The 12,131-nt window shown below is 44.7% G+C and overlaps 1 protein-coding gene across 9 annotated transcripts in view; it reads right to left on the reverse strand.

Moving 5' to 3' along the window:
* Positions 1 to 12,131, reverse strand: part of WNK1 (WNK lysine deficient protein kinase 1) — a 100,689-nt gene that overhangs the window by 3,002 nt on the left and 85,556 nt on the right. For 5 of the 9 annotated variants that reach the window (XM_039570885.1, XM_019288633.3, XM_039570890.1 and 2 more), the window contains 8 exons: positions 11,941 to 12,010; positions 10,381 to 10,460; positions 9,197 to 9,858; positions 8,117 to 8,319; positions 6,934 to 7,128; positions 5,626 to 5,718; positions 3,295 to 3,336; positions 115 to 302 (listed from right to left, as the gene is read on the reverse strand). In XM_039570885.1, the coding sequence (XP_039426819.1) occupies positions 115 to 302; positions 3,295 to 3,336; positions 5,626 to 5,718; positions 6,934 to 7,128; positions 8,117 to 8,319; positions 9,197 to 9,858; positions 10,381 to 10,460; positions 11,941 to 12,010 (1,533 nt within the window). The remainder of the gene's footprint in view (positions 1 to 114; positions 303 to 3,294; positions 3,337 to 5,625; positions 5,719 to 6,933; positions 7,129 to 8,116; positions 8,320 to 9,196; positions 9,859 to 10,380; positions 10,461 to 11,940; positions 12,011 to 12,131) is intronic. The other 4 variants (XM_039570882.1, XM_039570884.1, XM_039570883.1 and 1 more) reach the window with 4 other exon arrangements.

Genomic DNA, 12,131 nt, shown 5'->3' on the forward strand with positions numbered 1-12,131 from the left:
CTAAGAGTGTTCCAGAGCTGCTGTCCCAGCTGTGCTCCAGCTGTGTTTGGAGCCCCAGTGAGACAGAAGGACACCCACAGCTGCTCCCCATAACCCTCACGGGTCCTGCCTCACCTCATAGCTGCTGTGCCCTTTGCCAACCTTCTTGCCAGACAGGTTCATGGCATCCCGGGCCCAGTTGTCCACCAGCTTGTGCAGGTCGTCCGTGAAGGTCCCTTTGCGGCTCGAGGCGATGGCAGTGGGCTGGGTCTGGGGAGCCTGGCTGTTCACTGCAGCCCCCACGGTGTTGGTGCTGCTGGTCCCTACAAACACAACAGCAGCAATCACAACTTGGGCCAAAGCTGACCTTTCTCTAGTGCATTAAGTAACTGTGGTAATGGCACACCCAGAGAGAGCCAGTTAAAATGCCATGCAGATTAATTCTAGGTTTCAATTCCAGGACACACTGAAGTGGGAACTGCAAGGACACCTACAGGCGTTTTCTCAGATTGAGTGTTTCACAGAGATGTTTACTTTGCAAGAAGTGCTGCAAGTGGTCATCCTAAGAGGGGAATGGTAGCAGCCTACAGGTCTTTGTAGAAGAAAAAGGACATTAGATTTCAGCACTGAATGACAGTACAGGCACGTCACGTCGTTTTCTCACCCTACGCCTTTTAATTAGCAGCAACCACTATTGGCACAGGTCAATTCCACCTTGGAGGACAATGCTGGATGCTGAATAAGGATCAGTAAAATCAGCATTGCCAACTGCTCTGTAGCAAATTATCTCCACTTTGTGAAATGAAAAGTTCACCCAGTTTACAAAAAAAGAAAAAAACCAGCCCGTCAGAAACAGCAACTGTTGTTTCCAATAGCTGCTATACTTATGTTCTTGAGGATAACCAGATGGGACTGTCTTCATCCACCAAACAGTCAGGATCAGCAGGGAAAGTCTGCACTGCATTAAATTTTGCTTTTTGCCTCTGAAAGCATTTTTTTGCCATTATGTTCAGATTTCCTAAGTCAGAAGAATAAGCATTTGAGATGCAAATAAGTAATACAGTTTAAAGAAGGCAAGAGTGAGAGTAGTTCCTCAGGTAAGCTCTGACAGGCAAGAACACAAAACCCCTTCACATAAATGCCAGGTTTTGGTTCTGCTAGAAAGCTTGCTGAACATTATCCTGTGGGGGGAACAACCAATGTAGCAGCTTTGTTTTGATAGCCTTCCTATGCCCCTCATATTTATAAACAAGCAACTGCACTCCAGTCTAGGTTTTTGAAAAGCAGACCTCACATGAGGAAGCAAAGAAATCATGTGTTACCTAGGATCCTAAATTCCCAGCAGTATTGCAAAGTATCCTCATTTACAGACGTGGAAGTGCCAGTTCACCACTAGGGCAGACCCAACAACAAAATCAGCATCAGCAGGCTCGAGACAGCACTGCTCACAAACGCTCATCCTCACCTATTCCTGAAGCTCCTCAAATATTTCTATTTGCTCTCTCAGGAGACTGCACCTGGGAAATCCATGAAAACCTGAGTTTATGGCAGTCATTTCTGAAGGGAACCCATTTAGAGGTGGATGAGCAGAAATGGCAGCAACAAGCACCATGTCTCTGTTGCAAAGGCCAAATGACAGCGTCGCTGTCTCTTGCCTGGCAGGTCCCTTCCTCTGTCCCACTTTCCCTGGCAATCAGCCACATTCCTTGGCACCACTGCATCAAAGAAAGAACTGGTTCCAAACCCCTGCAGGAATGTTTCGTATTGAGGAGTGGATTAGGAAGGTGACATACTTACTACGCAGGACAAATAAACAAAGTGTTACTGCCTCTAGTAGTGCTGAGGAGGGAAGGACACAGATCCACCCCCCCCAGTTCCAGCTCAAGCATGGAAGTGGCTCCGGGGCTGGGTGCCCACAGGCGGGGCAGGAATTGTTAGTGGGGCAGACACATGCGAGAACACATGGAAAGGGAAGAAAAAGGTTCCCTGAGCAGGGAGTGAGGCTGCAGCACAGATGGAGAGGAGCAGGAACACCCTGTGTGGTGCAAGGAAAGCCTGCTGTCAAGTAACAAGAACCTTAGGCATGCATCATGTGGAAAGGGCTCTGCATACAATCATTTAATAAGAGCAACGATGTGAAAGGTGAAGTTAAAGACAAATGAGGCAAAACCAAGAAAGAGGTGAGAGGGAACACTGCCAAAACGAGTAATAATCACATTCCACCATGAGGGTTCATGCAGGAATTGACACACTTGCTCTCATCCTCTTCAGGATGGCCAGCATCCACTTGTGCTATTGCACATTTCCACTTTAATCACTAAGTACTCTGGATCCTGCACCTACACTGGAGAGCTTCCTCAGGCTATGGAAGGCAGAGAGTTAATCAAGGCATATACTGCAGCACATTCAGCTGAAGAGAATCAAGACTCAGGAAAGTTTAAGAGTTTTCCAAAGAACTAGATTGGTTCAGGGTGACAAAGGCTGCCAGAGCTTTGTCTCCCCGAGTGATTTTGTCAGGGAGCTCCCATCTCAGGTCACAGACATAGCAGCCTACAGCAGCAGAGCTGAGCTCTCACGTAGTGTCAATTTAAAACTGACTTCTCAGGAATTTCACATTTTAGCTCTGACACACTCACTGCCTGCAGAAACTGCCATCCAGAAGAGTCTGAAAAGCAAGTGCTTCAACTTGTAGCATTCCATGGAAACAACCCCCCACATTCCTGCTCGGTCACGGCAGCCGTCCCCAGTTCTGCTCTGACAAGAGGGATCTGAAGTGAAACAGGCTCTCTCTCTCCAGCCCACTACCCATAATGCCTCATTCTGCCCTTGGATTCTTTCCCCCCATAAACCAGCAGTCAAAAGACACCCTTAAAACAGTCTTAAATGGCATGTGCACACACAGGCTTTTCCGAACATCTCTTGCTTTGGGAGACACACTGGAGATCTCTGATGGCTTACTCTTAGGCTTTTAAAACATTGGAGGAGTGTCTGCAATTGCATCCATCACTGAGGTGACAAGCCCCATCAAAAACAAGCAGCTGCTCTGAGTACAACTCCAGCACATTACCGTGAGCAGCTGACCCTGCTGTCGCTCTCGCGTGGTGAAGGGGAGGTTCTGCCTGCCTCCACCTGGCTGCAAGAGCAGCACCAGACTAGTCAATATACTAAGGACAGAGCACACATTAGAGGGCGTAACACAGACAGACAGATGCTGTGCTGGAGACAGAGTCAGGGACGTAAGGCTTCAGTGACCAGGAAAAGCTGATGAATAGCTTTACAATCAGGAATCGGAGATAACAGAAATAAGATAATTACTACAGAGCTGGTTGCAAGGACAGACTTTTTTCACCATCTTCCCTGAAGCACAAAGAGAGAGTAATTTGTTAAAGATAAGAGAAACAGTGAGAAATGTTTAGTATCAGGAAACATTACAAAAAGCTCGGTGAGAAACAGAGGACACAGCACAGCAGGGCTTTTACAGTCACTACTGGGACATTCTACACAAACTCGAAGACTCGTCTGAGACAGTTTAACCACAAAGAAACGAGGCCCAGCCTCCTACATTTATTCTTTGTAATTCCCAAACCATACTGAAGAATGTCAGGAGACACTGAGGTCACAACTGTTATCACACAGTCACAACCATGGCTGTTATCACAAAAGGAAAAGCAAGTACATCTTCCATTTTTGCCAGGTCGTAGGAAGCATTTTACAACTATCAAATTTCAACCAGCAACAAATTTATTTGATAGGTTGAGTGCTTTTAGTTTGTCACCCTCTTTTTCAGATGTGTGAAAACAGTTCAGACATTCCCTGCCAAGCTGTACCACTCTGTTTCTCCAGCTGCACAGTTAAAAGCATCAGTCACTGCACTGTTTCCTCAACACCACTGATTCCAACCCAGTATCTTCTCCAGCTGTCACTCTCCACAGCAGTCTGCCACAGCATTTCAAGGACAAGGCTGCAGGAAGCAAGCAGCCTGCAGCAAGCCAAGTGCCAGGCCAAGCTGAGCCATGCCAAGTATTACCCGCTTTTACAGGACAGCTACAACACTCTTTTCAAAAGGAATCTGTTTCCCTTAGCATCAGTCCCAAAAGCAAGAGATACACATGCCAAAGTACTCTTATAGCCAGATGATGGTCAATTTACAGCAAGCCAAGGCCTTGGAAGTAAATTATACTCACATACATTCAGTTCATTGTCAATTCTGGCTGTTCTTCATATTCCCTTCCCCAAAAAAGGATAGGCCAGACTAACAACAATTTTAAGTAAGCTTTGGTAAGAATTTAACTTCTTCCAAGAAAGGAACATTAAATCTTGAGAGTGCAAATGTCAGTGCACATCTGCACATTAATATACCCAGCAAAAACATTTAAAGCTGCTCAATTTGAAAAATTAAATACTTTTAGTGCTTAGATCCCAAATCCAGTGAAGTGGGATAGAGTTAGTGCAAAACTGAACAGCCAGGAAGAAGTTTCCCTCCCTCTGCCTCCCTTCCTTTCTCAGAGGATGGAGCTGGTTGCATTGCAGCTGTCTCTGCAGAAGGCCAGGCCCAGTTCCCTCACACAGCTCGGGCTCAGCTGAGCCACTGCCAAGCACAGCACGACAGATGATGCAGATGCGTGGTACTGCCATGCAGTGCAGCGACGGGAGGGCTCCTGACACCACTGAAAACTCTCACATCGAGTCATTCCAGAGGGTGGGAAACACATGTCAGACATTTAAAGGGTCCAGCCTGCAGAAGCAGCACGGGAGATGTTGCAGCACTCCCAATAAAAAGCATCACACCAGCAGCCTTGGCTCAAGCATATTGTTATTTCAGCCACATCAGAAGTTTGAGGCTCTCTTGTAAGTCTGGCCTAATGTAAGTGCAAATGAGAGGATTCTGAAAAGAGCTGCAAGCTAGCTTGTGAGGGCTGACAGGATGTCTGAAAATGTCTATTTACCCACCTGTACTGCTATTTCTTTTACATTTAATATATCTCCAATTCACAGGAAAAACTTCTAAACCCGGGTCCATTAGTAGGTAAGGTTCCTTTGAGTTTGCCTGGAAATATTCTCTAATTATTTAAAAAACCCTTTAACATTTGGATCTTTAGCTAGCCATCTGCTAATGAACACAAATCGTCACTACAAACTGCCTACAGGTGGCATCAAAGCTCTGCACTGTCGCCGGCTCTAGAGCTGAGAGCATGCAAGCACACTGCTGGGGGAGGGCAACACTCCCCCCATCAGCTACTGCAGTGTCCAGCCAAGGGATCATTTGGAAAACAGATCTTCCTCACTCTTCCACTACAAAGATTGCCCCCCGACAAGTCCCATGTCATCTAACATATGCGAAATTACCGATGGACCTTGCTAACTCTCCCCAGTTTGTGTCATTTCACTGACCTGTCCTGGAAGTTTCCACTAAAGGTTATGGGAAAATGAGAGCTCCTTTTAGTGAGTTTAACAGCAGAGAACACCTAACGTGAGAACCCAAACTTCTAAAGGTGTGCTAAGAGCAGCTGAGCTGAGCCGTGGGATGGGAGGGAATACAAGGTGGCAGATGAGAATGGGCTGCATGAAACAGATCCAAGCAGCAGAAACAGAAACCAAAAAGACAAAACAAAAAACAGACAAGGAAGGAGTAAAGGTGTTACACACAAAGAGCCAAGCAGGGCGTACTCAGAAATCGGGTCCTCCTGCCACCAGGCTTGAAGGTCACTCTCTCAGATGCACAGTTAAACTTCGCACAGCCTGTGAGAAAACAAGAACGGGGAGAACAGAGAAAGGAGAGGAGAAGAGACAGAACACCACTACAAGATGTTAGCAACTTGAAGTTGGAAGGGTGAAATGCAATCACATGACACACAAGAATAAGTCTCAAAGTGCAGACCAAAGAGCACAGAGACAATATAGGGAGTGAAGAGACTGCCTCCAACACCTCCAGACACGAGGCCACGTTTGCACTGCTACTCTCCAGGACATAAACCAACTATAAAGTTGCAATCTATAGGAAAGCCAAGTCCTGGCAAAGTACCCAGTTATAAAATGGTACCACACAACTCTCAGTGCAGGGAGATGATTCAAGTAGCTCCAAAATGCCTGAAACAGTTCCTTAAAAACAAAACTCTATAGAAAATTCTTCCATAAAGTCTGTTTCCATTTTCTGTATGTACTTCTCCAGTTTCAGCAGAACCACTCATCAGAACTGACGTATTCAAACTGTGGCAAAGCTTTTCGAAAGATGTGCAAGGGGAAAAAACCTGGAACAGCTAAGTCCAGCTAAGCAAAGGAATCATCCCCTTAATGACAAGCAAAGAGGTCCTCCTTACTAAGTCAGAGCTGTGCCTGAGAAATTATTTGATAACATACTAATAACAAGCAACCCACAACTTGAGAAACCTGAGCAATTTACTACTACATGAACAATTTACTGCTCCCACCATTTCATCCTCCTACACTGACTCCTCCTTCCAGAATAATTCACAATTAAAGAACACCAGTCTTTTTTTACCTTTTGCTGTTAAAAACTCCATTGACAAAAACAGTCAAACCAGTTAGGAAGTCTAAAAAGACTGAGACTCCAAGTCTTTGGACACTTCCATCCATTTCAGTTATCTGTTAACATCAAACCTGCTCTGCCCGTTCCTTGGTCTCACTTTGGATTTCCAATTCCCCATTCTCACCTGTCTCTCTCCCTCTGAGCCAACACCTTTCCCCAGGCCAGCAGAATTCTGCCTGCCACCAGCCCACTGCACTCTCTAGTGTTGTCCTCAGGGTTTCATACCTTCAACCACCTCACACTTCACCTGAGTGAGAAGCTAGAAATCCAGTTGCAAACAACATCCTTATCAGCCTCCACACACAGGGAGGATAAAGCTACTTTACATCAGGTATTAAAAATCAAGTGTCATGAAGCCAATCATTCATTTCCATTGCTAATTACACTAATTGCATTTAGAGTGTTACCTTGGCCCGGTGCCGAAAGGCTCGGTACCGAGAGGGCACCGTCACTGGTGAAGGCAGAGTAGAGATTTTCACTGGAAGGTGAAGGTTTGAGGGGCTGTAACAAATGGTTCTGCCCAGTCTCTGGCACACTACCAGGAGGATGAAGGGTCTGCTGAGGGGGCAAGACTGATGGTGCACTTTGAGCTGACAGGTTGCCTAGAGGAAAAAGGAAGGCAAAAAGTTTTGGTTTCCACACATTTGAACCTGATCAAGCATGACAATACAGGAGAGAGAGGGAGAGGCAGAGGGAGAGAACTACTCCAGTTTCTGACAAAGCAGTTAAGACCAGAGAAATTCTTCAGTTTTAAGACAACTCTGTGCTGGTTTATGTGCTCACAGGGCTCCTCTATCACATAACAAAACAGAAATGAGCAGCCAGGGTGACTGAACACAGACGTCTCAGCAGGACATGGAATTACCAAAGCGGTAACAAGTATTTCTGCTGGCACTGCTGGCCCTCTAGTACTGTTTGCTCCTGCTACAGGATTAGAGAAACATCTCCAATTACCCAGAGAGTATCTGTCACCCATGTCACTCAATCAATAAACAGAAACTATTTCCTGAGTTCTGTTTGTTATAAAAATGGTCTTAGTAAGAAAGGAAGCCTTGACAATTGAAACTCTCAATTGGTAAGTACAATAAATCTTCCATTCCATTTAAAAAACCCACTAGTTTAACATCCATCAACCCTAAGTTTCTGCAGTGTAAGGACAATAGTACTATCATGCTTAAGTGGTACTAAATTAGAAAACAAAAATCTCTGCAGATGACTAAAGAGACCAGACCCATTCTGCAAAATCAGTTTCAGGAGGGAACAAGCAGAGCCTCTCTTTAAAAAACAAAAGTTTTTCTCCCATACTGTAAACTTACGCTTTTCTTCCTAGTCAGAGCCCAATGACTACAATACAAATCACAACTTTAAAACTGCTCTTACATAACAATGTCACAGTACCTTTCAGTGGACTGAAAAAGTCCCAAGCAAGACTACCAAATAGCAGAAGTAGTTTTAAAAGAGATAAAAGAAATCCAGGGAAGAACTGGTACACAGAAAGACACTCCTCAAAAAAAAAGACAGGGACACAGATGTAAGAATGAGATGGCATTTGTCTATTTTATCTACTGAAAGTATTGAAGGAAGCCTTACCTGATAGCTGAGGGCTTTTATGTCCCTGGGAGCTGCTACGACTGGACTTGCTGCTTTTTCCTTTCGTAGGTCGTCTCCTTCTTCCTGAAAGGGGTGCAGCTGGGGGAATAATTACTGCAGGTGGGGCCTTTCCCAGTTTCATGTAGAGTGACTCAATCTCCTGCTTCTGGCGACTCTGCAGCTCCTGGATCTCTTTAAGGTGCCTAACAAGTTACAAAACAGTGTGATTTACAAGAATTATATGTATAGACATACATGCAAACAATTCCTCCCCTCAGTCAAGCCTGACCTGCTTCTTTGGTCGAACTCTCAAACATTTAAGAAAGCAGGAAATACATCTTTTCCACAAATAACCACTGACCACACATGGCAAAACACTTGCCATTTTCCAGTGTGCTTTGGCCCTGGCTAGAATTCCAAAACAAAGTCCCCAGCATTGCAATCACAAAACCAGAGTAAACAGAAGTACAAAAAAAGCATTCAAATGCTACAGAATAGCTAGATTACTCATTTTCTGAGACATATGGCCTTGGAGACTTCCACACTGGTACTGCCTTACAATTTGCTTCAGAGCAGTTGCATACACAGGATTTAAAACTGCCAGCTACCCTAAAAGAAAGTTCAACTTTCAGTATAAATAAATTACTAGGTCACATAGCTTCACTTCTAGATTTTTTTTTCTGAGCCAACAAGGTCCCTTCAGGAAAAGAAGAGCCATTAGAAGTGCCAGAAAGGCATATCAGAAATGCAGAGATTGTGTGTCATTTTCAAACGAGACTCCATTTTTCCCACTAACTCCAGTGACATGCCAAATCTTCCCTAGATCTAGAGCCTTACCCAGAGTGCAGCTGTCAGCCGACATACAGCAAGGTTACAGGGTACAAAATTAAGCCCAGCAAACACGTATATTCCTCTTTAGTTATAATTATGTACTGCTTTCCCACTGAAGAACCTTACTTCCTACATAAATGCTGACAATGGCTCCTGACACTTAGCAAAGGCTAAGGGAAGTACAGGTGAAATTCACATGAATCCTGTTACATATCTTCCATACACAACCACACAAAGAAAGAGCCTTACTTCTCCCGTAACCGACGGAGTTCCAATTTCAAGTCTTCATCTTCAATGTCCGACTCATTGTCACTGCTCATGTAGGAAGAGTTGAAGGAGTTGCTAAGGCTCTGAACAGGGAGGCTGATCTTTGATCCCAGGTGCTGGACAGAGTCTGGGCTCCCTGAGCCATCATCCAAATCCTTAGCCATCCCACTCAGAAAGGCGGCCTCCGGATCAGAGGATGGACCGTTCATGTGTGGGGACTGCCTCGACTCCAGCTCTTTCTTCGGAGCTGCAGCTGAAGAAGCAACTTGTTCCAAGCCCACAGAGAGAGGAAGAGTCACAGGCTCTTTCTGGGCACAGCTGACCTCGTCGCGAGCCTTTGCCACGGAGAAGCGCCCCACTTGATCCGTGGCCGTTGTCACCTGGAAGCGCCCGACCTTGGTCGCCTGAGCAGCATCTGCCGGCGGCGGCGGCGGCGTGGGAGCCGCCTGAGCCAGGCCGTCCACCACATCCAAGGAGGCGGCGGCCGCAGCCCCGCTCTTCCGAGACTCAGCCTGCTTCACCAGCGTGCTCTCTGGGCTGCTGCCAGAAAGGCTTGAAGAATCAGTGGAGGTGGTTTCAAATTGCACTGGCTTCGTTTCAGGTTTGTCACCCTCTTTTAGCACATCATCCACTGCCACGGATACCTAGAATAGAAATACAATCATGCAGGCTTCCTTCGTTTTCCCTCAACACGATGCTTTTATTTTCCTTAATGGTAAGATGCATCTGAGAGGGAAAAATAACTCATTTCCTAGGTATGCCACAAAGCAAGCGACTGCGTCCCCCCAGGCAAAACACTGCCACACAAAGTAGTACTTCTGTGTAATCTGGAGGATTAACTCCAAGAAACAGCAGCCTCAGATGGGGCCCTCCTGCACCAACAGGACATAACACAGTGAACATCCCAGCACTGTTAGTGAGAAGGCAGCCTAACATTAAAGGCCAAGGCCAACAGCTAAGGCTGGCCATCATGAAACCCTGTATTCACAACTCTAGACCTGCACAGACTGTGCGCTCTCTGCCCTGAATGGAAACAGCATCTGCAGAACTGCTTTCACAGGCTCTACATGGACAGCAAAGTCCAGCACAAGGCACACGGAGCTGGCACTACCAGGAACCACTCAAAGATGCTGTACCAAGAGCCAAGTGAGTTTAGCATCTCCTACCTGAAACCGTCCCATCTTCAGCACACTGGCTCCTGCTGCGGCAGCCACAGCACCGCTCTCTCCATCACCTGATGCCAAAGCTAAGGAAAAGGAGAATGGGATCAAGAAGACAATGAGCAGCAAATTATTTGAACTCACTCCAACCATTTCTTTTTACGTACTTCAAATTCAACTCTCTATTCAACCATCTATCTTTTGGACCCATAGCACCATATTAATAGAACTATTATGTTAAGTTGAAGCATTTTTCTACAACATTTCCCTGCACAGTGTATTTGCTGAAAGTGCACTTTTAGGCAACAATTAAAAAAGCACACTGATTTCAAACAGGGATGCAAAACAGACAAATAATAAAAAACAGAACTGAAATTTATGCAAGAGAAAGCATATTTTAATTCAATACCCAGAGTGACTACCTAAATTTCACAAACGCTGGGGACAATTTATTCACAGAAAAGGGACAAGTTGAAGAAATGCTATAAACCACATCTAGTCAAAGTGCCTATCTGAAGCTTTCCAAGCTGGATTCTTAGGTGAAAGCTCCTGATTTTGTTGCTCTGTGCACTGGCAGTATAAAGTCACAAAGCTGAGAAATAACGGGCTATTTTTAAATCAGTTCTATTGGACAGCTTGCTCTGTTTATTAAGCAACTTCCCAGTTTGTTTACCTTTACCTTCTACATTTAAAAGACAAAACCCAACTCATTTTATAGCAGACTAACAAATTCTACATTATAGTTCACTACCAATGTCCCAAAATAAGAGTACTTCATTTCTTTTTCTTCATGGTTTTATTAGCTTCTGAAGGTTTGTTATTGAACTTCAGAGGCTCATGCATGTTAAACAGTGTTTACTAGACAGTTCACGAAAAGAATTCAGTACCATATTAACAGCTTCTTTTAGAAACAGAAGACTTCAAAAATTAAAACAGTTAGGTGAATACTGACAGGAGAGTCTCAGATTATTTTATAAGTATTTGGATTTCCCCTCCAGTAACTCAATTCATACAGATTTGAAAGTCATTGATCATCCAGACTTTAACTGGTGATCACCCAGTCAACCTTCAGTTGTTCTAAAGCAGACAGAAGGGAGTCCGGGTTTCCTACTACCTTCCTTAAATGTTTAGTAGTTGAGCCTTGGTTTCTCTGTTTAAACAGAAATGAAACACCCTTAGGTAAGGGAGAGGTATCCTACATGTAGAACACAGTGTAATGACACAAAACAAGTACTACTGTTGTTGCCAGGAACATAACACATGACAGAAAACAGTTTCTTCCAAGTCCTGATGCTGTACCTTAGCAGCATAGTAGAGACACTTTGTGACTCTTAATTTAGCATTTTGGACAGCTTTAAATCCTAAATGAGTCACTACAATATGCATGTATCTCTCATCCCCCCGCTCCTGGCCTACAAGGAAAATTTCCGTCTGGTTACTAAAAACTAGTATGATCCCCACAAGGAGCTGCCATTCCATGACTTGCTAGAAAAGTGGTAACTTTGTTCAATTTTGGATTCTATCTTCATGCTGAGAAATCATGTAAAGTAATCATGGCTGTCTTACCATCCTTCAGAGACTGTGTTGCTGTGGACACCGGCCCAGTAACCGTTGTTGATGCTACTGAGGGCACAGACTGCAGGTTCAAGGGGGAAAACGAAATAAAGTTCAATTAAAGTAATTAGCAGTTTCACTGAATGCCAACAAATCCAACATACCACATATTATGCAATTTTTCTGCTTCCAACACAGACAAA

The sequence above is a fragment of the Corvus cornix genome, chromosome 1A (genome assembly GCF_000738735.6).
Source record: "Corvus cornix cornix isolate S_Up_H32 chromosome 1A, ASM73873v5, whole genome shotgun sequence".
NCBI classification, from domain to species: Eukaryota; Metazoa; Chordata; class Aves; order Passeriformes; family Corvidae; genus Corvus; species Corvus cornix.